This window comes from Sciurus vulgaris (genome assembly GCF_902686455.1).
Source record: "Sciurus vulgaris genome assembly, chromosome: 3".
Lineage (NCBI taxonomy): Eukaryota > Metazoa > Chordata > Mammalia > Rodentia > Sciuridae > Sciurus > Sciurus vulgaris.
The window spans coordinates 21,265,854-21,292,993 of NC_136463.1; the positions used below are offsets into that span (position 1 = coordinate 21,265,854).

At 48.3% G+C, this 27,140-nt stretch overlaps 2 protein-coding genes across 5 annotated transcripts in view; one reads left to right on the plus strand and one right to left on the minus strand.

Annotated features, from left to right (window-relative positions):
- The window catches only part of ODAD4 (outer dynein arm docking complex subunit 4), a 28,402-nt gene extending 26,686 nt beyond the window's left edge, over positions 1-1,716 (minus strand). The window contains exon 1 of one of the 2 annotated variants that reach the window (XR_013762709.1): positions 16-1,716. Coding sequence is in view for 1 of the 2 variants with exons in the window: in XM_079132814.1 (XP_078988940.1) it covers positions 16-94 (79 nt within the window). In the remaining variant the exon portion in view is untranslated. The remainder of the gene's footprint in view (positions 1-15) is intronic. The other variant, XM_079132814.1, reaches the window with a different exon arrangement.
- A 7,195-nt stretch (positions 1,717-8,911) lies between these two features.
- The window catches only part of ACLY (ATP citrate lyase), a 40,974-nt gene continuing 22,745 nt past the window's right edge, over positions 8,912-27,140 (plus strand). For 2 of the 3 annotated variants that reach the window (XM_079132776.1, XM_079132778.1), the window contains exons 1-13: positions 8,912-9,060; positions 13,269-13,450; positions 14,748-14,870; positions 16,617-16,679; positions 17,127-17,317; positions 17,745-17,824; positions 19,071-19,201; positions 19,933-20,051; positions 21,087-21,223; positions 21,913-21,974; positions 23,743-23,860; positions 25,673-25,827; positions 26,352-26,442. In XM_079132776.1, coding sequence (XP_078988902.1) covers positions 13,292-13,450; positions 14,748-14,870; positions 16,617-16,679; positions 17,127-17,317; positions 17,745-17,824; positions 19,071-19,201; positions 19,933-20,051; positions 21,087-21,223; positions 21,913-21,974; positions 23,743-23,860; positions 25,673-25,827; positions 26,352-26,442 — 1,429 coding nt within the window. In that variant the 5' untranslated portion in view covers positions 8,912-9,060; positions 13,269-13,291. Of the gene's footprint in view, positions 9,061-13,265; positions 13,451-14,747; positions 14,871-16,616; positions 16,680-17,126; positions 17,318-17,744; positions 17,825-19,070; positions 19,202-19,932; positions 20,052-21,086; positions 21,224-21,912; positions 21,975-23,742; positions 23,861-25,672; positions 25,828-26,351; positions 26,443-27,140 lie in introns of all 3 variants that reach the window. The other variant, XM_079132777.1, reaches the window with a different exon arrangement.

The following is a 27,140-nucleotide window of genomic DNA, read 5'->3' on the forward strand; positions in this document are numbered from 1 at the left end:
CGCCGTGCCGCGCACCAGGTCCGCGAGTGCTGAGCGCGTGGACAGCGGCTGGAGCGAGGCGGGGCTCCGGGGTGATCGTGGTGGCACGGTTCATTGGTTCTTTCCCGAATTACCACGCCGAAAGCCTCCTGTGCAAGGCAGTCAAGAAAACAAGAGAGCTGGAGGCAGAATTCCAAGTAAGGGTAAGGCGTACGTGCCCCTGTACCGCCATCAAGGAGAGAGAGTTTTAGACGTGGAGGCAGAGGACTGGGGCAGTCGCGCGTGACCCCGAGCGAGGCACTTGAACGCGTTGCGTGTTCCACCAGCGAAATGAACAGGAAAATTGCAGAACCCTCAGTGATGTGAGAATTTGCAGGAGACTACAGTGGAAAATAACTTCAGGTTCAACATTCAGTTTAACCTATTTATTGAGCACCTGTTTGTAGCGGGCCTTGACTAAGGTCTATCCAGAGTTCCTTACCCATCTTCTCACCACCACCAAAAAAAGCGGACTCAAAATTTGGCCTGTACATCTGTAACCCCAGCTATTCAGGAGACTGGGGCAGGAGAATCCTGAGTTCAAGGCCAGTCTCAAAAAAATAAAAAGGCCCAGGATGTAGGGCAGAAAATACATGGGAAAGGAAAAATAATTTTGAATTCAAGTTAAAATCCTCTGCTATTCAAAAGACACTATTAAGGGTAAAATCACAAGCTGTAACACAAGGGCTAGGGATTTAGCTTACCTGTAGAACACCTGTCTAGCTTGCAAGAAGCCCAGGGTTCAACCCTTAGCACTGAAAAAAAAAAAGGGGGGGGAGGAGATAACACAACCATAACTGAAATACTGAAATAGAATATTTGCAAAATATGTATCAGTATCTGACAAAGAATTTGAATCTGCCACACATGGCAGTGAATTTACAACTTGATGATGAGACAACCCAACTGAGAAATGACCAAGGGATTAGAACTAGAATAGCTACTTGACTAAAGAAGACATATGGAGAATGCCCACTAAAAGATTGGATTTGCACAAAGTTGTGGACAGTGTAGGAATTGTGACCTGTCCAAGGCTGTGAACCAAAAGGCCGGAAGGAGATCCTCTCTACTGTATTGAGCTGAGACGGATCCACTCAGGGCACAATAGCTGGTGGCAGAGCTGGAGGTGGAGAAGATGGTACAGAATGACCAGTGTCTGCTATGAGGAGTGCGCGCCTCCCCATTATAAGGAAACGGATCTATCCAAGAGCAAGTCCATGTGTCTACACTTCCAAGACTAGATGTCTCCAGATATCTGGACATCCACGAGCAGATGGGCAGAAAGTTGACAGAGTTACCTTTATGTGATGAGGGGGTAATGAAGAGTGGACAGCAGAGCTGTGGGCTCACACAAAGCCCCAATCAACACCCAGGGTGCAATTGGCCCCTTCCCACTTCGTGTCATTTGTGAAGCCAGCCAGAATAGGACCTCTGAAGACTCTCCTGGATCCCAGATATGGTATAGCTCTCTCCTGGTTGAAGAAGGGATATTTGTCATACTACAATGTGACTGTGTGTGTGTGTTTATTGCCCTCTAAAAATTTAAAAAGATGGAACTTAGTAGGTGTTGGCAAGGCTGTTGAGTAACTGGAACCCACACATGATGCTGGTGGAAATGTAAAATGGTCTAATAACTTTAGGAAATACTTTGATGGCCCCTTCAAAAGTTAAAATGTGGGGCTGGGGAGATAGCTCAGTTGGTAGAGTGCTTGCCTTGCAAGCACAGGGTCCAGGGTTCAATCTCCAGCACTGCAAAAAAAAAAAAAAAAAAAAAAAAAAAAAAAAGTTAAAATGTGTACTTACATGTGACCCAGCTATTCCACTTCTAGGGTATTACCCAAAAGAAATGGGATTATGTCCATACAAAGACTTGAACATGAACATTCAATGCAGCTTTATTTGTAATAGCTGGAAACTGGAAACATATTCACCAACAGGTGAATGGGAAAACAAATTATAGTTTATCCATATAATGGAGTACTACCCAGCAATAAAAAGGAATGGTCTATTGATGCACATATAATGTAGATGAAGCACAAAATAATTATGCTGAGTGAAAGAAGCTAGACAAAAAATACTGTGAGCCAGGTGCACCTGAAATCCACCACTGGGGAGGCTGAGACAGGAACATCACAAGTTCAAGGCCAACCTCAGCTTAGTGATGCTCTGTCTCAAAAATAAATAGGGCTGGGAATGTGGCTTAGTTGTAAACTACCCCTGGGTTCAATCCCCAGGCACAACAACAACAACCAAAAGACTGATTCCAATGACATAAAATTTTAGAAAATGCAATTTATATGTATAATGCAATACTGAATGCAATATTGTGACTTCCTGGGAATATGGCAATAGGGAAGAGAGGGGTAGATTATAAAGGAGTAACAAGGAAACTTTTGAGGGTGAAGGATATGTATCCTGACTGTAGTAATGGTTTTATGGGTGTTTGCATGTGTTGAAACTTATCAAACAAGTCACCTGACATATGTGCAATATATCATGTTAAATACATCTCAGTATAGCTGTTTGTTTTTTTTTTTTTTTTGAGCACAATAAAATAGCAGTAATAATGTGTGCTCTTTAGTTGGGTGTGGTGGCACTCATCTGTAATCCCAGCTACTCAGGAGGCTGACCTGAGAGGATTGAGAGTTTGAGGCCAGCCTCAGCAATTTGTTGAGACCCTGTCTATGAAGCAAGGCAAAACAAAACAATAATGTGTGCTTTTTGGCAGCTTACAAAGCACCTTGTGATCTTCACTGTACTCTGGTGAATGAAGGAATCAGGCAGTATTTTCCAGGTTTCACAGATAAAACACTGAGGCTGAGAGGTGATAGATAGGCTTGGTCCCAGCACAGCACCCGTATATAGGTGAGCTTGGTTGGGATCCATGCCTTGGATTGCCTTGGCAGGAATTGGATTCAGCACGTCCAGCCCTTTACTATCCAGCTTCTCAAGTTACTTCCTTCTTTTATTGTGAAATAGAATATAGGTACAGAAATATATATGAAATATACATGTGTAGTTTAATAATCATAAAATGAACACCCATGAAATATCACACAGCTGATTGGAGAAACAGGAGTTTGTCTTTTTCACAGCCGCCCCCCCCCCCCCCCCAGCTCAATCCACTTTCACTGTCACTCCCCTGATCTGAGCCCCCATTTCCTCTCTCATGGATTACACGCCCCCTTGGTCTGGTCTGCCCTCCAACACACACCTGGCCTTATCAACACAGCAGCCAGAAGATTCCTTTTGCCTTTATCCCTGTGTTCCAGCTACCCAGCCTCACAATGGCTCCCTCACCAGGAAAATGCTAGAAGGGCTCCTTCCTTAGGGCCTTTGTTCTGGCAGGTTCTTCTGTCTGGAATACTCCCGCAGCCCCTCAGCTGCTCCCTCTGCCTTCCTCAGGTGTAGGCTCAAGTCTCTCTTCTGAGGGGACAGTTACCCTAACCACCCTAATTAATACTGCAACCTTCTATTCCCCTCCTCTGATTAGAAAATTCCTGATTTCCTTCCTCCATTCTGTATTTTTTTTTCTCATCTTTTCGTAGTGCCACTTTTGATACACTATATAACTTCTTATTTGTCTTATGGATTTTTTTTGCCTATTTTTTTTTGTTTGTTTGTTTGGTACCAGGGATTGAACTCCGGGGCACTCGACCTCTGAACCACACCCCCAGCCCCTTTTTGGATTTTATTTAGGGACAAGGTCTGGCTGAGTTGCTTAGGGCCTCTAAGTTGCTGAGGCTGACTTTGAACTCATGATCCTCCTGCCTCAGCTTCCTGAGCCCCTGGGATTACAGGTCTGTGCCACTTCGCCCAGCTACTTGCTCAATTCTTATGAGTTATTTGTCTTATTAGAGACTTTTAAGATTATGTATTGTAGAGTAATGCTTGCACATTGTATATTTAGTAAACATATATTGGTCTGGTTGTTTGTGATCATTTATTTTCTTTATACTTTCCCACTGTAACCATTTAAAATAATACAATTTAGTTTTACTTCTTTTGATTCTTTACTATATTTATTTATTTTTTATATTTTTAGTTGTAGATGGACACAATACCTTTATTTTAATCCTTCCCTCCCCGACCCCCCGTGGTACTGAGGATCAAACCCAGTGCCTTACATGTGCTAAGCAAGGGCTCTACCACTGAGACACAACTCCAGCCCCTGATTCTTTACTATATTTAAATGATACTATTTCTGTTATTTTGTGTTCCACTGTCTTTTGCTCAATATTATGCTTTTGAGAGTCATTCCTATCGTGCATATGCCTCCAGTTCATTAATTTTATTTATTTACTTTTATTTTTCAGTATTGGGGAGTAAACCCAAGGTTACTTTACCACTGATAAACATCCCCATTCCTTTTTTTTTTTTTTTTTTTTTTTTTAATTTTTGAGGCAGGATCTGGCTAAATTGTTGAGAGTCTTGCTAAGTTGCTGAGGCTGGCCTCAAACTTGTGATCCTCCTGCCTCAGCCTCCTAAATTGCTGGGATTACAGTCATGTGCCATTGCACCCGGTTTAAGTGATCTTTTTAGTGATTTATTGGAGCTCTTTATATGTTAGATAAATTAACTTTTTATTCTGAGAATTGCAAATCACCTTAAGCATTTAATTTATCTTTTTCTTTATTTACTCACTTTTAGGACAAGTTCTCTCTAAGTTGCCCAGGCTGACCTTGAATTTGTGGTTCTCCTGCCTCAGCTCCCTGAGTCATTGGGATTACAGGTGTGTACCACCACACCCAGCAGTTCATTCATTTTAACCTGCTACCACCTCTTCATCCATCCAGGTATTGAAGGTTATCTGGGCTTCTTCCAGGTTTTGGTCTTATCAATCAGTGCTGTTAGGACAATCTCCCATGTGTTCCCTGGCACATGTGTGCATGAGATTCTCCAGGGTATAGACCTAGGAGTGGAACTGTGGGCTCTCGGTGTATGTGACTCTTTAGTTTTACTAGATAGCACCAAATGGTTTTCACAGGGACTGCATCAATCTGCCCTCCCATCTGCAGTAAATTCACTTCTTTGGGCCTCAGTTTTCCCTGTTTCCTTTATAAAATATGAGGGTTGGATTTCTGAAGTCTCTTTCGACTCTCATGTTCTGTGAATCTGTGACCAGGGACTGAAGAAGCAGCACTTGGGACTGAACGTCTTTGGGAGAGTGCCTAAGCTATGGGGGAGAGAGGCAAATGAATCCGTTCTTGGGATGAGACCTCCAAATATCACAGGGTGAGAAACAGTTTCCTAAGCTCTTTAGATTGGTCGGGTAGAGCTTGGCACTGTGACCTCAGCTCCTGCTGCTCTGGAGAGAATTTCCAAACACCGAATATGGCAAGGAGAGATAAAAATCAAAAATAATAAACTCATTCAAAGATAAGGTTAAACATGTCTTATGTAAAAGTCAAGGGTAAATGAGCTGTGTGTATGGGAGGGGCTGCATGGGCTCTTTCTGAAAGAGCAAGGAATTTCACAAGACATTATCTGATAGGAAAGAGCCAGTGGTGATGTGAGAGAGGGTGAGAGTAGAGTGGGATCAGGGTGGGCCATCCTGGAGCTGGGTGGTCGGCCTAGAGAATCTTTATTCCCTGGGCACTGAGGCTGCCTTCCCAGTGGGATGACTTCTGCTCAGGGAACTGGACTGACCATCCTTCCAACCTCTGTGGGGGTGGGCAGCCCCTGTCAAACTAGAGGGAAGGGCTCTCTTTGCCCCTCCAGGGGAAGCCTCCCCGGGACACATGGGCCCTTGGCACTAATGAGACACTAATCAGTACAGGGCCAAAGCAAGGGTTGTGGCAGTTTGTGAGTCCTTGGTTTTTCACAAGGTGGATGGTGATATGCCTCTGTGGAAGCTCCTGATTCCTGCTGTCCTAAGGATAAAGGAGGGTTTAGAACTGGACAGACTCAGAAGACCCTCCTCCTGGCTACATCTTCTTCCTCCTTCCTCCTGATCCCCTACACTTTCTTTTTTCATTTACACATTTATTCCAGCATTTATTCAGTCTTGCATTAAGTGAATGGCTAATATGTGCCTAACTAACTCCATGCTAGGAACTGGAGATACCAAAATGAACCAGGCACACTCCTGGGCCTCGAGTTACAGTCCAATGGGGGAGACCCACTGAATAGAAACTTCTTTCTTTCTTTCTCACCTGTAGTAGGTTGTAGGGGTCAGAGATGAGGACATAGATTCAGGGGACCATAACAAGGGCCATGATAATAACACTTAGCTCAAACAATTGCTGAGAGATTGAGTGCTAGCACTCATGCCTTTCACATAGTAGTTCCTCAATAAATATTGGCTATAATGGATTAAAATCTAGAAGGGAGTACCTAATCAGTCTAAGGCTTCTGGAACTGAGATACAGTGCCCCAAACCCTAGGGGTGAAGATGATGCCTATAACCCTCTACATGCAGCAAGAAGGACCTGTCCTCCAGCTCAGTCAGAAGAGGAAAGAGGTAATTCAAATGGGGAAAGGAAAAGATTTATAGCTTTTAAGTTACATATAGAACAATAAGGAGATGGAACCCACCTTGATTACTTAAGGCCAGAGGAACCTCTGTGGGGGCTTTGTAGGGTAATGAAAATCTTCCCTGGGGAGACTAGGGGTTAAGAGTAGAGGCCTGGAATGGGACCACTGAGAAAACTGGAAAACCTCAGTGATTGGCTCATGGTCCCTCAGGCCAGCATCTCTACACCCTCATTCTCTAAACAGTTTCTTTTTATCCCTGGCCAGGACTACAAGCTTGGGCCCGGCAACACCAAGATGCAGTTCTTTATCAGTTGGCAAATATTTATTGAGCACTTACTACATGCTGGGCTATATTCAAAGTGATAGAGATATACCAGTGTAGACAACACAAATATCCCTATCTTCAGGAACATATGCAAGCATACCTGAAGAATAAATCGTTAGAAATGGAATTGCTGGAGCAAAGGGCAAGTGCATTTAACATTTTTTATTGACATTGCCAAATTGACATACCAAGAGTTTGCTACAGTGTTATAGTTTATTTTCCACCTGAATGTCTGTTTCCTTATCAGTGTTTTTTTGGTGGTATCAGGGGTGCTATACCACTGAACCACATCCCCAGGCCTTTTTTAGTTTTTGTTTTGAGACTGTCTTGCTGAGTTGTCCAGGCTGGTCTCAAACTTGTCATTCTCTTGTCTCTACCTCCCAACTAGCTGGGATTACAGGCATGCAGCACAAGTTCCCAGTAGTGACTCTTTCCAACCAGAGGGATAATTGAGATGACTACTTCTAACTACTGTCTTCTGGTTTAGCCCACAAAGACCAAGTTGTTGTCCTCCAAGGCTAGAATTGGAGTGCCTTCATAGGATACACACACACACACTCACACACACACACTTCCTTCCACACATTCCCCTCTCCCTAAGGAGAGGTGGTCCTTGAGAGAGAGTTACACTATTTGGGTCTGAGGATATAGCTCAGTGGTAGAGCACTTGCCTGGCAGGCAGAAGGCCCTGAGTTCAATCCCCAACACCACCAAAAACAAAACAAAGACTGGTTTGCACTATTTGGGGAGGTTCTTTGTAGGGGTGGAGCTCAATCCTTGGAAGGTAGAAGACCCCTTAGGGCTTCTCCCCCATTTTAGAAGCAAGAGAGGAGAGCAAGTGAGGAGGAATGCTAGGGAAGGGACTAATAAGTAACATCATCAGGTAACCCTCAGCACAGGCATGGGTAGCCAGTTCAGCTACTCCACTTCTGAATTCAAAGGGACTGGGGAGAAGAGGGGCTTGGGGAAGATTTGTCAGTAAGTGTGGCAACATTGTTGCAGAGTGCAAACGACTCGGGGTGTTTGGCCGGGGCATAGGCACGCTGATTCCATGCACACTGGGCTGATCTCATCACCTGAGCTGGTCAGGGCATGATTTTGGCCTTCTTCCTGGAGCTAGACAGTTGTTAGGTTCAGGGAACAGCTCTGAAAGCCTACAGGTGCTGGAAAGGAAGCTCCAGAATTTCGGGGCAGTGAATATGTCCTGATTTCTAGGACTGTCTGATTTTAAATCTTGTGCCCCGCAAGTTCACCAGCACCAGTCAGACTGGGTATTCCAGTTTCTGGTTCGGAAAATATGGTCTGTCTCTCGCAGGTAACGGAGAAGTTTATTAAACGGTGGCAGTTTATTACTTCCAGTGTTTAAGTGTGGGGTTGGGTGGGAACAAGAGACCGGCAGAGATGGCACCAGCCCTGTTCCAGAATCTCCCGTTAAATTCTCAGCTCCGCCCAGATCCGCGCCGAGGTGAGCAGGTGAAAGCGACGGAATGCATTGTGACTGGTGCCTTCCGAGCCCCACTTGTTCATCTCTTCCTCGGGCCTATTACTCCTTGGGCCGTCTGATCTGTTAGCTTGGCTCAAAGCCTCACCCCACCCGCTCAATGAGGTGGATCCGAGCCAGAGGGAGGCGCCACGTGCGAAGGGAACACAGCCTGTCGCGGCTGTTTAAGAAGCGGGTATGAGCCACTGGGTTTGGTGTGGTCCATTACAGGCGCTGGGATGAGCACGTAAGTTTGTCCCATGAGAGGGGACGCCAGCTCCCGAAAGAAGGGCTTCGGCCTTTTGAGCCAACAACTCCCGCCCTCAACTACCCAACCAGAGCGGCTCTGGGCCCAGCCCCTGAAAAGATCAGGCCACGGCCCCCAGCCGCGTACATTCTGCTCTGGTCGTAGTCCAGCCCATCTCCCCACCCGAGGCCCCGCCCCCGGTCCCCGCCCTGTCCCGCGGCTGCCTGGGACGGAGAGTTCTCAGGACTACAGCTCCCAGCAGCCCCCTAGCCCCGCCCCAGGGGCGGGGCCACCACGGCAGCGAATTGGGAGGAGCTCTGGCGCTCAGGCTAGGGAACGCGTGTGGCCAATCACTGGGTCGCTCCCGCCGTGAGCCGATGGGGGCGGGGAGAAGCCCGCCTGGGCCGGGACAAAAGCCGGATCCCGGGCGGCTACCGGCGGCTGGAGCGCTCAGGGTAGTTGGGTGAGCCGGCCCTGTGGAGGGAGCGCCGCGCTCGGACTTTTCGCGGAGAGGTGAGTGCAGCGGCGGTTTTTGCTGGCGAGACCACCACTCCCCTGGGAGCTTCCTGCTTCCCTCCCCCAAGCCGGAACCGCCTCCCCCGACACTGGCTTGGTGCTCACGTGCCCTCCTTGCACCTGCTTGGAAGTTTTGGGGGGCTTAGCTTTAGGTTAGCCTTCCTGCGGGACCCCGGGCAGTGACCGCGTGTCGGCCCTCCCCCTCTCCATTCCAGTTCCTGGGAGTTTGCACAGGGCTTCCCGCCGACCTTGCTTCTTTTCCCTTCCCTCCACGCCTTTGCCGCGTCCTGGCGCCCCTCTGCTCCACCCGGCGGCAGCTATGGAACCTCCTCGGGTTTTTTCAGGCCAACTTTTGCCCCAATCCGGGCCCCTTACCGGATGCCGGAGCGGGAAGTAGGAAAAGCGGTGGCGACTCGTTACGCTCGGACCCCTCGCAAACCAGATTCAGGCCTGTTCTTTCAGTTCTGTGGAGAATCGATTACGCTCCACGCCGAAGTGGAGGGAGCAGACTGGGCCACGCGGGCCGGGGTGCTCCAGGGCTCCGGAGGCCTTGCCGCGCCGCGAGGAAGTGCTGGAAGAGCATTCCTTGCTCTTGGAGCTGCATTCGGGCCCATCCCCTAAACGACAGATGGCGGGGGTGGGGGATGCTATTGCATCTCTCCACCCCTCATCTGTCCTAGAGTCTGGATGAGAGGCAAGGTCCTGGAGGTGGGGGGCGGAGGATGCTGCCGCCGCCCTCCTGTCCAGCCTGGCAGAAGGCCAGTCCCAGCGCCTGCTGACATCTCCAACCTTGGCAGATACCAAGCAGTACCTAGGAGTTCTGCCATTAGGGGATCCCTGGGGGTCTGTCTGGCCTGAGGATCTTGGAAGGGGTGGAAAAGAGTGCATAATACAGTGTGGTCTGCCAATTCACCTCTTGTCTCCACTCTTTAACTTTGCTGTGTTTCACCCTGAAGTTGAGTGAGGGATAACTGGTAGTTCAGCTGCCCAGAGGGGTAATTTTCACCTCTTAGCTTCTTGAACAGTTTGACGGGTGGTAAAACTGGTCTTCATTCCCATTTGACACTGTGCTTTCTGCAACAGGGAACATTCAAAAGAATTCTGCCCCTTTACCCCAGGAATTGCCTCCTCTTAAAAAATAAAAAATCCTAGTTCTACCTCAAAATGAGTGTTTTATGCCTTTCCCAGAGAGAGAGCCTATGGAGCATCTCCAGTGATTTTTTTTTTTTTTTTTTCTCTTTTGGCTGTGTCCCAGAGATACCTTCCTGGGGAACAGGCTTCTTTCATTCAGCCTTCCCTGTGGGTTGCTTCTGCTCCTGTGGCTGTTGTGTCTGCAGAAAATAACCCATTCAACTAAAAAGATCTCTCTCTTAGAGTGTGTACATGTGTGTTTTCACTTTCTTTGGCATGTTTTCCCTCAGATGGTTTGTACATTTACCTGTTACTAGGGTGCAAGCTCTGCCCTGAAACATCTATCACAAGTTTAACAGCACATTCAGCTATTGAGAGCAGTGGCCTTAGACTTTTGGGAGGTTCCCCAAACTCAGATTGGTATACACTTTGTCCCATTGTCACTAAGAACAAAAGTTCTTAACTGTGGTTGGTCTGGAGGCCATCAAGTCATAGTCACAGGTGAGTGCCTTAAAATAATATGCACAGTTGGGTTTGTGCACCTTTTTTTTGGACTTTCTTCAGCTTCTCAAAGAGCATGAGACCTCAAAGCTTAAGAGCCACTGCCCAGCTGGATGCAGTGGTGCAAATCCCGGGCACAGGAAGGCTGAGGCAGCAGGATTGCAAGTTCAAGTCCAGCCTGAACAATTTAACGAGACCCTGTCTTAAAAAAGGGATGAGGATATAGTTCAGTTGTAGAGCGCCCTAAAGTAACTTGGTTTTTCTCCCCAAGTCTCCTCTGGGTTTGTGAGCCAGATATCCTTCACCTAGCAATAGTGAATATGCAGAGACCAGACTTTTTCCTGGTATTCTATAAATCCTTTCTATTAGTCTCCCCATCTAAACCAGAGTACTCTTGCTGCAAATCTTGTTTTGATCAACTGGCAAATCTTTTTCTATCCTATATCTACCTTTTGTGCCTTCTTTCCTGCACACTTTCCAAAAACCACGTGGAGATGGGCTCTTGAATCTGAGATTTGATCTGGGTGTCAAAAAAATTGCAATTTTTTTTTTCTTCTCCTGCTGCCAAAGGTTGCTTTTCTTTCCCTTGTCCTTTCCATGGTTGGTTTTTGTTGTTTACTGTGGGAGGTGCCAGCTTCAGTGGCTATTGTATTAATGTCTTCTGGAGAGGCTTGACTGGGGGCTTTCTTCCTTTGGAGTTTGTGATCACTCTTGCAGGTGTGTGAACTGCTGAAGGTGGTCTGCTGCTCCCTGCTATTCCTGCTTGATTTGCCTTGGACTACACTCTGGGAGGGGAAGCCGGGTGTACCCATTTGATTTCAGGACCAGTTTTTCTGGTCTGAGTCAAGAAGGTTGGGAAATGGAGCTGAAATGGGTGGGGGTGGAGGATGTGGGGCAGTGGGGCTGGTTGGGGTGTCTCCTTCAGAACCTCATTGAGAAGGAATCACAAGCCATCCTACAGGAAAGATCAGAACGGGGAAGGCCCCTTCCCAGCTACTAGACTTTGAACCTGACACCAAACTGAATACTCCCATTGTGCTGAGCTGGAGGCTAGCTGGGGATGGAGGGAGATAACCAAGCTGGGATTAGAACCTAAAGCCCCATCAGCCTGGCCCGTTGGAAGGGGGTTACCCTGGGGTTCTGGTCTTCCCTGAGCTAGGAAGGGAAACCAGCCTTCCTAGATGGGTAAACTTGCCAGCTTCTCCACTCCACCCTCCTTTATTTGTACTTGGCTTTCTTCTCCTCTAGCAAATTCAACATCTTCCATTCTGGGCTTTTGTGGGAGACAGGAGTACTTGTCCTGATCTGGTCAAGCTCTTGGCATGCATGATTTGGTTTCCTTTCCCATCTCCTTCTCTCCCTAAGTAACTCCTTGAGTTATCCAGGGAAAAATAGGTGTGTCTGGTAGGGTGGGGAGGGGAGATGAAGAAATTCAGATCTGAAGCCAAGGGACACACAGGCCTTGTCTTTGAAGAAGTGCTCTTTTGGGCCACTGGATTTTTCTGGGGACCTAACTGTAGTAGCATTTAGGTTTGAGATCTACTTATTGGGCTTCTTGGGCAAATTCTCTTAACCCAGCTGAGCTTTTATTCCTCATCTAAGAAATGGGGTTATACTCTCAGTGTACACTGAGGCTCCTGTAAGATGAGTTCCTCCCCACCCCCTTCTTTTCTCCTTCCTTCCTCCCTTCAGTGTTAGGGACCAAGCCCAAGGCAAGCGCTCTACCACTGACTTAAACCCTTAGCCCCTAAGATGAGTCTCTTTACACACATGATCCAAGAATGGTTTCTTGTCTCCTTCCTGGTTCTGGCTCAGTTGGAAGTGACCAGTACAGTGTGGTCCCCAGAGAGGCATCTGTTTTGCTTAGTGGGTTTTGCTCTAAATTAGCAACTGGATGACTCAGTAGGGCGGGTGGGATGTACTGAAGGTCACAGTTCCCTGCCCTGTGTCTGCTCTGTACTCGGGGGTGGGAGTCCAGTGTCCTGGGCTTTCTGCCCCTGCCTCCACCTCCCAACCAGGGCCCTGGGAGTATGAGTCTACTTGAAGTTAAGTAAACTTGCTGGCCTGGCCTGTGACCTGGTGGTGTGTTTGGGTGAGTTGGGGTGTCAGGGAGATGAAACCTGTAGGGAGAGCCTTGTGCAATTCCAGCTGTGCTCCCCAAAGTCCAGTTACCCAGAGGGTGAGTTTCAGCATCGGTGTGCCCTCCTCGGGTAGAACCAGCACTCAGATTTGGGTCAAACCCCAGCTATTCCTGGCCTCCCCCTTGAGATGTCCTTTGCTCCCAGATGAATGTGGTTGTGACCTAGAGGCAGTAGAGCAGGGTCGAGGGCAAGGGCATCGCTGCCTTAATTTCTCTTCACCATTTTCCCTCACCCTTCATTTCCAGGTTCTCTGCTGGAGAAGCTGCCATTTGAGATCTCCCTCTCTCCTGCTAGGGGTGGCCCTTTTCCTCCTTCTTGAGAAAAACTGAGATTTAGTTTTATTGGTGGGGCAACCGAGAGTGGGTCTGTCCTGCTGGGATAGATGGTGCCTCCCCTTCCTTGCCCCCACTGACCAACTCCTCATCCCAGCAGGTGGAGCAGGTCCCTCTGCGGCCATGTCAGCCAAGGCGATTTCGGAGCAGACAGGCAAAGAACTCCTTTACAAGTACATCTGCACCACCTCAGCCATCCAGAACCGGTTCAAATATGCCAGGGTCACCCCTGATACAGACTGGGCCCGCCTGCTGCAGGACCACCCCTGGTTGCTCAGCCAGGTGAGCACTATTTCCACACTGAGCCCTTTTTCCAGGCCCACAGTCTGGGAGGAGAAAGGGATTGATTTGTTGGAGCTGTCCTAAGGGTTGGGAGATTACAGATTGTCTGCATCATCTCTATAGGGGACTAAGCAGGGTCTTGATTTTGCTCTGAGCCCTGCTTAGTGTACCCTGGCATGGGCTTGGAACTAGCAAACTGGTGTTCAAATCCCAGCTCTTCATGAGATTTATTATATTGTGACCTGCGGCAAACCATTTCACATCTATGAATTTCAGGTTCTCCATCTGTCAAATAGGGATAACACCCTGGGCTATAAGGATTAGCAGCAATGTCCAGAAAGCATTTAGTGTGCTGCCTGGCACTTGGTAGACTCTCAGTAAAAAATAGGTATGTGCTGTTCTTTCCCCCAAGTAGAGCATATTAGTAATGTGTCAGGGTAATTAGGAAGTGCGACCTTGTACTTGGAGAAGAAAGGCTGATGGTCAAGACCCTGGGGGTCAGTCTTGAATACAAGCTCCTGTCTTTGGATCCCCTACAGGACTGTCATTGGGAAGGCTTTGGGAAACTCTTAGACTTCTTTGGCAGGGCCTAGAGAGCAGGACTAAGACCCAGGGTCAGTGTTTCCTCCCTCTGTGAAGCAGCTTGGGGGTAGCAAATTTCCTATCATCTGAGCTAGTAGACAGGGATGGGTTTGATCAGATTACCTCAAAGGTAAGGACCTTGTCACCCCAGGGCTCTGCCAAGTGTTCTGAGGAGTTTACAGTTGGATAAAGAAGCTCATACATCCATGGAGAGGTTAGGGAACCACTCATTCAGCAGGTATTTACTGGGCACATCCTCTGCCAGGCTCCATCCTAGGTATGGATAGCTCTAGACTCCTGGTCATCATAAAAAGATTAGCTAGGTACAGTGGTGCATGCCTGTAATCACAGTGGCTTGGGAGGCTGAGGCAGAAGGATCATGAGTTCAAAGCCAGCCTCAGCAGCTTAGTGAATACCTAAACACCTTAATGAGACCCTATCTCTAAATAAAATACAAAAAAGGCTTGGTGGTTAAGTACCCCTGGTTTCAATCCCTGGTACCAAAAAAAAAAAAAAAAAAAAAGAGAGAGAGAAAGAGAAAGATTAGACTGGGGTAGGTGAGAGAAGCTGACTCTGATAAACAAAATGGGGTGAACTTTGGGAGTGAAATGAATTGAAACTTACCCAGGTTGTCCTGTGTTTTGGATCCCCAAACTATTACTTCTTATATTACCCTTTCCTTCCTTATTCTGAATTCCAACTCTTCTCTTTCCAGAGCTTGGTAGTCAAACCAGACCAGCTGATCAAACGACGTGGAAAGCTTGGCCTAGTTGGGGTCAACCTCACTCTGGATGGGGTCAAGTCTTGGCTAAAGCCACGACTGGGACATGAGGCCACGGTGAGTCAAGGTGTAGAGTCATGGTGGAGGTGCTGTGGTAATAGAAGCAACATGGTCACATCCAGATCAGCAACTCTGGCTCACCTTCACGGCCAGTCTGTCAGTAAAGAGGTGGGAGTTTGCGGAGCTGCCTTGCCCTGGTTCCTTGGGCAGCAGGGCTAGTCTTTGTGCTTGTTCTCCCGTAGGGGAATCTAAACTCCTTTTGTTTTTGATTCAGACAAGATGTACTGCAAAGTTAGAATTGGAGAGCTGGTGGGAATGGTCTGTTTCTTTAACAATGATCATGAAATGAGACTCTTGAGGTCCATTCCGGGAACTGCTTTCTTTCCAGTTTTCAAAAGGGTTACGGTAACTGCTTGTGATGCATGCTTACCAAAAAGGATAGATGATGAGATGAAAATGGGAGACGCAGAATCTTTTAGGCAGAGAGATGTACTGTTTCAAAACCCTTGGACGAGACAGTTAATAATGTTGAAAGAATAGATTTAATTCTTCTCCCAGCTCCAGTGATTAATTTCAACTATGTAGATCAGAGAGCTAGAGTGAAATATGGTTTAAGAAGGCAAAGGGATGCTCAGTAATATGTGTTTCTTCTTACTCTTTGAGGGAGTGGAGAACTAAGGGAGGGTGTGGGGCTGAGGCTTGGCTTAGCCTGGGAATGCTGTCGCACCTGGCTTTGCACACAATTCTGAAGGGCTTGGTAATCACCTGGGGTACGTGTGGACCAGGGATGAGCTTTCCCTTCCTTGGCTGGAAATAGGAAATGAGGTAGCAGTGGAGATATCTTCCTTCCTTATTGAGCTTCCTCAAAGTAGCTCTTAATGTTAACCTTCCAATTTCCGACCCTCATGGGTAAAGAGGGATTCTTGAAGTTGCATATGGGCCTGGTGACAGAAACTTCTGGTCTTTTAGTTCCCAGGCCTCTGGGGAGAGGATGGTGGAACTGGGGATTGAACAGTATCCTCAGGGAGCACATTAAGCTCCCTGCTCAGCTAACTGTTGGGAGGGGGATATTGGGGACATCTGAGCTGGCAGCAGCATCGCACCCGGCAGGAGCGGCTCATTACCTCTGATGGATCACTGTCTGGTCCCTGACTCAGCAATGACGCACAGGCTGGGTGGGGGGTTTAGGACATATTGGGATGAGGACTGTCTCGCCTTGGCTGCCGCCAGGGACCCACTTAGACTGATTAGCTCTGCAGGCCTGTTGCCCTCAGCCAGTAAAATCTGTGTGGAGAAGTTTTCCCCATTAAGCTCTGTCTCTTCTCTTCCCTAGTCTTTCAGGCTGGGTCTCATGTCCTCAGACCGGGTCACTGTGCCTACCTTCAAGGCATGCAAAGCAGAATGCTCGTCCCCTCTCCTTCCCAAGGGCCTGTCTCTCTGCTTGAGCTCTGGGATGGCCTTGGTCTGAGCTATTGAATTTGTGGTATGGTAGGCAGGAGATGAGTCCTGATCTCTGCCCTCTGGGGTAGGGTAACATTCAGCTCATATATCACCCTCCAGAGGAAGCAGAAAGCAAACATGCATGGTCCCATGTCCCAGGTGCAGCTGGGCCGGGATAAGGGGTAAAAGAGGATATCTCAAGGGCTTCTTGAACTTGGGGATCTGTGACCACATTGCCCTGGCTTCTGGAAAAAATCTCCTTTCTGGGTGTCAGAGTGCTAGTGCTTGGGCCCCATCTCCTCCTTCCCTGGGGTGCAAAGTGTGCTGTCCTTCCAAACTTCATCTCCCTCAATTTCTCCCTAGGTTGGCAAGGCCAGAGGCTTCCTCAAGAACTTTCTGATCGAACCCTTTGTCCCACACACTCAGGTATGTGAGGAGTTCCAAGGTGGGTCTTTCCATTTTAAGGTGTTTGTTGACCTTAAAATGATGAAAGGAGAGGTGAAACTGATGGAGAAAAGCCAACAGGACCAGGGGCACTGGAGCTGCACTGGGGGTGGGATAGGGTACTGCAGACCTGAGTCTGAGCACAAAATCCAGAGATGAAGGAAAGGGCTTAGTTTTCGCAGCAGGGCAAGGTTAGGGCAGATAAGGAGGGACTTCCCAGTGTTGGGTAAGAAGGACTTAAAAGCAGGACTCCTTCCCCTAGATGGAGTCACACTGGCTTAGCCAGGGAGGTAGTGGCCTCCACTCTCCTCCATGTCCCCAAGGGGAAGATGGTAAACAGGTCTTCTCTCTGGATGAATGTTTTTTGCTGGGTGTAGAAATAAGTTCAACTCTACTCCTCACCTGCTCCCTGTTGTCTTTATTTACAAGGTGGAGGAGTTTTATGTGTGCATCTATGCTGCCCGGGAAGGGGACTATGTCCTGTTTCACCATGAGGGGGGCGTGGACGTGGGTGATGTGGATGCTAAAGCCCAGAAGCTCCTTGTCGGTGTGGACGAGAGGCTGAATCCTGAGGACATCAAGAAACACCTGCTGCTCCATGCCCCCGAAGACAAAAAAGAGTTGAGTGATGAGGACGGTGGGGAGGGGGAGACCGGTGGGCTCTGGGCACAGACCAGAGGAAGCAGAGTGGGCCTTTCTGCCTGGCTGGAAGCAGGTGGTAGGCGTATCCCTTGCCTTGAGGAAGGGTGCCCTGTGTGGGGGTGGAGTGCTGCCCGAGTTACCCTGCACTGTGCCGTCAGCATCTCTCACCTCTCTGCCCCTGTCTGTCTGGAGCTTCCTCCCCCAGCTCCATGTCTGACAGCTCCTTTCCGCCTCAGTGACTAAAGAGTGACGTCCAGTGAGCAGGGTTTACAGAGGAGCGCTAGGGGTCGGCAGGGCAGGTTGTCAGGAAGTGGGGCTGTCAGTGTTCATGAGAGATTGCTGAGGAGGTTGGGGGCAAGTCTGCTCTTGATGGGTTGAACGTCCCTCTCTCCCTCTCCCCTCTAGAATTCTGGCCAGTTTCATCTCTGGCCTCTTCAATTTCTACGAGGACCTGTACTTCACCTACCTGGAGATCAACCCTCTTGGTAACAGACCCTGCTTGGGTGGGATGGGGCAACAGTCAGCTATAACTGGGTCCTAGTGTCTATAGTAAGCCTGGCCTTGGTGTTCCGAGAGCCAGACTCTGCTAGCCAGAGGGCTGTACACAACTGGTGTGCAGGTACGGAAGGATTTTTAAGCTCATTTGGGGCTGGCTACTGTTTCTGAGCTCTCAGGAAACTGATCATTCCTCTTTTAGCCGGTTCCAGCTTCTTCCTTTGGCCTTAATTTGCCCTGTGATGGGGAAGTCCTGGTTCTGATCTGACTGTGCTGGGTTGCTTTTCCTGCCAGCTGGGAAGCTGGGTTAGGCTTCCTAGGCCCTTATCTGACCCTCAGGCCCTTCTTTCTTGGTGTACTTGGTGGCTCCACCTGCCCCTCCCTTGCTGGGAGTTGGTCAGTCATTGACCCCAACACTGGGAAGATCTTGCTGCAGGCCTTTCTGGCTGTGAGGGAGACAGGTGGTGTGGGAGAGTGGCGTGGGCTCTTTGTGGCCAGGGCCTCCCAGGGCAAAGTCCAGGAGGCTGAGAAATTAAATCAGATTCCAGCTGAGGATGCAGTCCCTCTAATGGGCCAGATGGCCATGTGCTAACTTAATTAGCTAAATGGCCCTGGGGGGAAGGAAGATGGATGTTCAGTGAGGCAGCAGTAAATGAATCCTGCCGGTTGGGGACCCGGTGTGCCCAAGGCTTCCCACTCCACCTCACACTGAGACTTCTCCCTAGCAGGACCCCAGTAATCCCAGAACTACACGCCGGGGCCAGTCTTCTGACAAAAATGTGTCTTGGAACACTTTCATTTTTTACTCCTAAATTTAAATTTTTTTTTTTTTTTTTTTTTTTTGGTGCTTCAAATGGCAGTCCAGGAACTGGTGCAGTGCATGCTAATAAGCACGTACTTTACCACTGAGCTACACCCCTACCACCTTTTTCTTTTTAAATGGCAGGGTCTTGGAGGGGCAAATGGTTAAATATTTAAAGCAGAGAGTATAGTGTTATAAAGATGTCTAAAAATTGCCATGGCAATGAGTACAGACCTCCATGTCCTAACACCAAGAGGTCAGAGACTAGGAAATAGTCCTGTAGAATTTGTCTTTCCTAAAGCTGAATCTCTAGGAGCTTAGGGAGTTCCTAGGCCTTTGAGGGACCCCACGGCAGGGGACGGGTGTTTGGGAGAGTCTGGGGTGCAGGAGTTTAGACCAGAGCTGGTATATGATTCCCTCTTCTTTTCTTGCAGTGGTGACTAGGGATGGTGTCTATGTCCTTGACTTGGCAGCCAAAGTAGATGCCACCGCCGACTACATCTGCAAAGTGAAATGGGGTGATATAGAGTTTCCTCCCCCCTTCGGGCGCGAGGCATATCCAGAGGTGAGGCGGATTTGAAGAGGAGATGGAGGGTGATGGGGCCAGGGAGCAAAGTGACCAATCTCAGATGAGCATTGGGTCCCCTCCTAGGCTGTGTCTTTGGCAGGGAAAGGAAGACCGAGAACCATTTAATTTTCTTAAAATCCCAGTGGGGTGGGGGTGGGAGTCAGCCAAGCCTCTGAATCCCAGCCAGAAATCCTTTTAGACTTCATTCTCAATCAACCTCCCTAGGCTCTTAACTTGATTTGTTGCTTCTCTTTAATTCCAAGTGGCTCCCCCTGATCCTGTCAGGAAGGGAAAGTAGTTCTCGCACCGCTGTAGCTGAGAATTTTAATTGCTGCCTCCCACCCCATCCTCTGAGTCCTCCCAGCAGGGACAGGCCTTCTAAAGCCATCCAGGCTGGGCTGGGAGAAGGGGTGGAGCCGGGAGGGGAGGAGGGGCATGTGAACCAAGCGGGCAGATGGGCATGGAGGTGTGGTGGAAGTGGACAATGGAGTTCTGGAGTTGGGAAGTTTGTCTCCAGGTGGTGGCTGTGGCTGTGGGTGGATTTGGTGTTTGAAGGTTCCATCGTGTTTGTCTCACGTGTGTGTGGCCCTGCACAATCCCTTCTTCCCCCATCCCATTAAAGTGATTGACCTCTTCGTGTGTCTCCAGGGAAAGGGGAGTGGTCCTGGAATCTGGGACCTTGTGAAGGAGGCACCCCAAGAACCCTCCTATTGCTCTCTGGTCCCTAGGAAGCCTACATTGCAGACCTGGATGCCAAAAGTGGGGCGAGCCTGAAGCTGACCTTGCTGAACCCCAAGGGGAGAATCTGGACCATGGTGGCTGGAGGTGGCGCCTCCGTTGTGTACAGGTGACAGGAGGGGGTTAGTGATGGGATGCCAGCCTGGTCTACCCAGTACCCACTCCTGTGTGACCTGGAGGTCTCTGGTAACCTTTTTGGGCTGGGAACTCACAGGGCAGATCAAAGCGGTAACATCTAAGAGAACTTTGAGAGGCTGTGGTGAGGGCTCCCCCTGCATGGTGTCTCCTGCAACCTTCTTATTTGCTTCAAAATTATGTTATTTTTTCTTTTTTGGTTCCAGGGATTGAACCCAGGTGTGCTGTGGTGCTTTACCATCAAGCTACACCCCTATCCCTTTTTTTGTTTCGAGGCAGGATCTTGCTAAGTTGCTGAGGCTTGTCTTGAACTTGCAAGCCTTCTGTCTTCCTAGTTGCTGTGATTACAGGCATGTGCCACCATGCCCAGCCTACTTTTATGTTTTAATTCCTATAGTTAATGATATGTGCCCTACGCAGAAGTATAACCAATACAGAAAATGATCTAGCAAGTGAAAGTTGCCTCTCTCCCTACCAACTCACCTGGTGAACACCATATTCTATGTCTTTGCAGCATTTTAATGCCTGTGTAAATATTTATACTTTTTTATTTTGTAGAAAGATTGGGATCGTAGTCTACATTCTTTTCAGTAATTTGCAATTTTTTCTCTAAAAAGTAGATATCTGCCCATTCTAGAAGTGTGGTCTGTCACATCCCCTTCTGGCTGGCTTGTACTCTTTCTCTGACTGCAGCAGTTTTCTCCATCAGGCAGCCTGTTTGGGACTCCTGCTATGTGCAGTTTCTTTGTTGGGCTGTTGTTTACTGTTCGTTTTACCCACACTGCTCAGAGCCCAGGTGCACCAGGGCTCACAAAGTGCACCGCCCAGGAGAGTCTTTCTGGAGCACAGTTGGCCTTCAAGTTGTGTGGGGGTTGAGGGTTGGAGGTGCAAGATGTTAGTTCTGCAGGCTGACTTCACTGCTTCAGGGTGGGGACAGTGTGTTCTCTTGGGCACTGGGCTACCTTCCTCTGCCCCCAAGCCAGTATTGACTTCTGTGTTTCCCTGGCAGTGATACCATCTGTGACCTGGGGGGTGTCAACGAGCTGGCCAACTATGGAGAATACTCAGGTGCCCCCAGTGAGCAGCAGACCTATGACTACGCCAAGACCATCCTTTCCCTCATGACCCGTGAGAAACACCCAGATGGTAAGGCATGGCCATGCACATGTACACACACCCCACCTATTCTCCTGGGGTGGCCCAGTGGGAACAGCTCTTTTTTTTTTTTTAACCAGTGATTGAAACCAGAGGCATTTAACCATTGAGCCACATCTCTAATCCTTTTTATTTTATTTTGAGACAGAGTCTCACTAAGTTGTTAGAGTTTCACCAAGTTGCTGAGACTGGCTTTGAATTTGTGATCCTCACATGTGCCATTGCACCTGACATAAATTCAGTTCTTAATGACTTTATATATCATCTGGGCTGTGTGACTTCCAGTGTTCCTTTACCAAGTGCCTAGTGTTTTGGGACTATAGAACCCAATTCCCCCTTCCCTTAAATAAGAGAGGGAAGGAAGGTAAAAGAGCAGTGTTAACTTTCCCGTCCCATCAAAGCTGTCCAGAAACCAAACTGGATTTCTGGATGCCAAAAAGGAATGATATAGAGTTTGTGTTTGAATGACTGCCACCACCTGGTGGTGAGGGTAGTGGAGAGTTGGGCAGAGAAGCCTGATTACGCATAGGAGAGACCATCTTGCTTGCTCCCCATTTCCTTTTTCCTTATACAGGCGGGGGACCCTTGCTCAGAGGAGTGAGAACTCCTTCAGTTGGATTTCTGGGACAATGATCAAGTCTACCTCTCTAACCGTTTTTTGACTTTTATTCCAAACCCAGGCAAGATCCTCATCATAGGAGGCAGCATCGCAAACTTCACCAATGTGGCTGCCACTTTTAAGGTAACCAGCTGTAGCATTTTCTGGGGAAAACAAAGTTTGAGCCAGAGGCAGGTTCTCATGTTTTCTAGTCCAGGTTAGGGTCTGTATCTGTGTGTCTCTGTGTGTGTGTGTGTGTGTCTCTCTCTCTTTTTTTTTTTTTTCTTTTTTTGTATTGGAGATTGAACCCAACCCCAGGTTCTTGTAGGGGCAGAAGACCCTAGTAGGAGTGGATCTGAAGTTGTGTGTCTTTGGGCAAGCAGCTGACATTCAGTGCACTAAAATTTTCCCATCTGAAGCATAGGGAAAAAGTGAATTTTTGCTTTTCTCCTTTCTCAGGATCAGTTTGTGGGACTGGCATGATTGTCCTCATTTTCAATATCCTGTCCTGACTCTGAGTTTTCTGCACCTCCTGGTCTGTTATCTCTTGGTCACCAGCATCTTCTCCAAAACTTTAGAATGAGGAAAATGTTTTGATGACTTGGGACTCCTGTCCTGATCCAGCCTGGGTCCCTCCCTGTGCATGGGTCAGGGCCTTGGCCACATGAGTTAAGGAAAATATAATGGCTAGGTGACAGAACAGTGTGTCTCAAGAATTATCCCCTTCAAGGTAGTCACCTCAGGAGGCCATTAATTATTTTTTACCGTCAAGCTCAGTGGGGCTGTGCAGAAACAAGTTCCAAATGTAGTCATTTTTTGTTTTGAAAATAATGAATAGGTGTCAGCCTTGGGGACTGTAGTTCAGTAGTAGAGCAGTTACCTAGCATATGAGAGGTGCTGGGTTCTATCTTCAGTACTCCACAAAAATAAATAAATAAATATTGTGTCCATCTACAACTGAAAAAAAGAAAGTCAGTCTTAGAAATCTGAGGTCTCAAGAAGGGAGGAACCGTACTTCATCAGTCCTGCCTAAAACAGGGTCTTCCATAACTAGACCTGATTCAGTGGACAAATATAAAACAGGTGCATCTTGGCAGCTTTTGTTTTAACTTGGGATTAATCTAATCCCCTGCAATAAAGGCAGCATTCTTGGTAAGGATTGTTAAGAGTGGAGCAGGAGCTGTGTAGAGCTTTCTGTAAAATGCCATGGGTGACAGAAATTAGACTCCAGCTCATAAACTTGCCCTCTGCCTGGAGAAATAATACTGGAAGCACTTTTCAGCCTCCCATTTTCCCAGAATGGACAGATATCCATAGGAAAAGCTGAACTCAGGGGCACTCAACCACTGAACCACACCCCCAGCCCTTTTTTGGTTTTTTTTTTAGGGACAGGGACTCACTGAGTTGCTTAGGGACTTTAAGTTGCTGAGGCTGACTTTGAACTCGTGATCCTCCTGCCTCCCGAGCTGCTGGGCTTACAGGCGTGCATCACCGTACATGGCATTTAAGCAGATTTTGTCATTGAAGAAGATTTTGTACCTTTCCTAGGACCCCTGCACAGATAGCCACATACACTCACACACCTGCAGTTGCAATGAGTGGTAAAATGACTTAGGATGAGAGAGACCATCAAGCCCTGCTGATTTGGGGGCCCAGTGCACCAGGGTTTCGAAGAGATTGGCTCTCTGCATCCCACAGACCCACCTCAGCATCATTACAGGTGGTCATGTGCTGGAACTTTGGGTTACACAGATCAGTAGTCACGTATGTGATCCTTGACTCCTAGCGCATGCCATGCTTCATGGGAAGCAGCTCTTGTCTGGTATACCTGGTACATTTGTCATGGTTGTAGATACTTGTTTGTGGCTGCTTACTTCAGTCACTTAACTCTGTCATTCCTTTGGACTTCCAGGGCATCGTGAGAGCAATTCGAGATTATCAGGGTCCCCTGAAGGAGCACGAGGTCACAATCTTTGTTCGAAGAGGTGGCCCCAACTATCAGGAGGGCTTACGGGTGATGGGAGAAGTCGGTAAGATGAGGACTTTTCTCTCCCTATTGTCCTGACGGTATGTGCCCTGCCGTTTTGGGATTGCTGCAAGAGAGCTGATCTTCGGGTTCTTTCATGCTCCCATTCCCCATTCTGCACGTGTAACTTCCTTCTACTTCCATTCTCTGCCACCCCCTGACAAGGTACCTGTCTAAACTTGAGAATGGGCAGAAGAGCATTGTCATTCAACTCTGTTTAAGAAATAGAGCCAGGCGCAGTGATACACGCATGTAATCCCAGCTACTTCGGAGACAGACAGAAGGTTCATGAGTTCAAGGCCAGCCAGAACATCATAGTAAGACCTTACTGCAAACAAACACGGAAAGACTTGCTGTGACCCAATATGGTAGCCTTGAGAGGATTGAGCAGAGAAATGGCACAGTTGGACTTAGGTTTGACTGTGTTCTTTGCTGGGTGGGGAGCAGATAGAAGGGCAGCATTAGTAGAAGCAGGGAGACCATCTAGGAGGCTGGGAATGGTGCTGGGAATGAGGTGGAAGGGATGGAGGAAGCAGACTCTGGACCACTGGTGGCTAGGGTGTTGGGGAAAAGGAGCAGGGTCAGGCAACTGGAAGAATAGTAGAGAGTTGCCCCTGGTTGAAATGGGGAGGAAAGGAAAGGAAGTGGTCATGTGGTACCATGTTGATTTCCTTTCACCCCTGTTGTGTTTTGGGTGACTTGTAGCTTCACGAAATCCTCAACTCAGAACTCTCAAGAAGCCAGGTATCATGTCTTATCTGTCAGAACTATAATGGGGTCTACTTAAGTCAGCCTCATTAAACCTGAAGCTGGTGCACTTGCGGACCAGCCACTTTGGTCTTAAGATGCAACCACTGCAGCTAAGAGCAGTTCTGTGTGGAGCAGGCCTTCATGTGAAGATCAAGTGGGAAAAATAGAAGATGTTCTTGCTTGGTGAATGTGCCCTCTGATTGGAGAGACAAAATCTTTTCCGTTCTCACATTTTTCCAAATTGGTGTCTGTGCCAAACACCAGCCCTGTCCCCTGTGCCTAAATCACTTGAAGTGGTACCAAGTGCTGGTTTTCATTCACATAACATGGAGTACCTCCTGTGGACCAGGCACTGCGGCAGCAGAGTGAATGTTACCAAACTGCACTTTCACGGTTGGAATAGATGGGAAAGCAATTGGATGAAGATGCTGCAAGGATCTGTATTGTGTGGGTATGGCCTTTGAGGCCAGGTAGCCCCTCGGTTGAGCTGAGTGTTGAGAGAGCAGTCAGGTCAAGATCTCTGGTTCTGGGCTGGGGTCGTAGCTCAGCGGTAGAGTGCTTGCCTAGTACGTGTGAGGCACATCCTCAGCACCACATAGAAAGATAAATAAAAAAAATAAAGACATTGTGTCCATCCACATCTAAAAATATATATATATATATATATAAAGTTCCTGGCTCCATGCAGAGCTGTGGAGAACAAGGGTGTTTAGGACAGAGAGACCAAACTGGGGAGACAGTCACCTGCCAGTGCTGGTGATGAGGGTTGAGGAGGTAGGGGAACCGGGGGAGCCAAGGTGTAGGCTGTGTTTAGGAGGAACACACATTAATAGTGTGTTTGGTCACTTAGCCTTGCCAGTAAAGCTGTTTCTTCTTGTCAGCAGGTGATCTTTAGAGAGATTTGTTTAGTGGTGAAATCTTGACAGCTGATTTGTCCTGGATAATTGTTTTTGTACCAAAAGTGCCAGACATTGACCTAGGCAGTAAAGGGGCCTTTGTGGAGTCCCACGTACTTGGGCATTTATTCAGAGACTTGAATCATGGCTTCCTCTCCTTCTCCTCACAGGGAAGACCACTGGAATCCCCATCCATGTCTTTGGCACAGAGACTCACATGACAGCCATCGTGGGCATGGCCCTAGGCCACCGACCCATCCCCAATCAGCCACCCACGGCAGCCCATACTGCTAACTTCCTCCTCAACGCCAGTGGGAGCACATCGGTAGGTACCAGCCTTCCTCCTGCCTTCGCAGAAGGAATTCTCTTGTCACCCCTGCCCCCTAATCTAGGATATAGTGAGTGTCCCTCCTTTACCATTTAGGGGTACATGGGAAATATGGCTAAGTCAGTAGATGATGGGTTTCTGGATCCCTGTGCCAGGGTTTTTGTTTGTTTGGTGGTGGTTTTTGTTTTGTTTTGTTTTGTTTTGTTTTGTTTTCTCTCTCTTTTTTTTTTTGTGTGTGTGTGTGTGTGCCCCAGACAAGGTAGAATAATGGAAAGATTGAAATTTAAAGTCACACCTGAGTCCAAATCCTGACTCTTCTCCATTTGTACATCTGTAACATGAGATGTTATTAATTCCTATCTCAGAAGATCGTGAGAATAGCATTTTTAGAAGCAGCTTCTAAAGAACAATGTTGTACATAATTTTTCTTGACTGATTTCTTTGGGGCTGTAAGAACCAGTGGCTTTCCCCCTGCATCCATATGTGTAACTGTAATCTTTTTCTGTCCTTGTATGACCCAGACTCCAGCCCCCAGCAGGACAGCATCTTTTTCTGAGTCCAGGGCTGATGAGGTGGCACCTGCAAAGAAGGCCAAGCCTGCCATGCCTCAAGGTAACTCCCAGAGGTTTCGTACATTGCAGGAACTGGCCTCGGTGCCTTCCCTGCCTCTTCCCTTTCTTAGTCTGCTTGGGCCAGCAGAGGTGGTAGAAAGCAGTTTGGGCTTTGCCGTGAGAGTGGACTTGGCATGGGTGAGACCCAGACACAAGAATGAGGTGGTTTGAGCCTTCCCTGTGGGCTCTCCTGAGGACCCACACTGTCCTGGGTCACCTCACTCTCCATCTGGTTCTTCTACCCCTGGTCTTCCTGAGGAGCTGTGAGCTGATGAGGGAGGCTGTGGAGAAGAGAGGGTTTCAGAAATACTAGGAGATGGGAAGTCCTCCCAGGGCAGGAGCTGAGAGCTCAGGACCTCAGAGCAAGCTCCTACAGCAGAAGTCCCACCTGACTCCCAGCTACCTGGGACTCTTAGGCACACATTCCCTCCTGTGCGAGTACAGCGTAAGAAAGGATCTTGTCTCCTAGCCCATCCGTACCGCGCCTAATTCATCTTTGTCCTGATTCCTTGAACTGTGATCTGGCCAGCCCTGGCAGCAGCGTTACCTGAGCAGCACTGGTTACCACTGGGCCAACGTGACCTGTGTACCTCTTCCTGATACAGACTATGCTAAGGCATTTTGGGAAATAGTGACACGGAGGTCCAAGGGCTCATGAATAGGAGCCACTGCCCTGTGGGCCCCAAGCCAGAGCTTTGT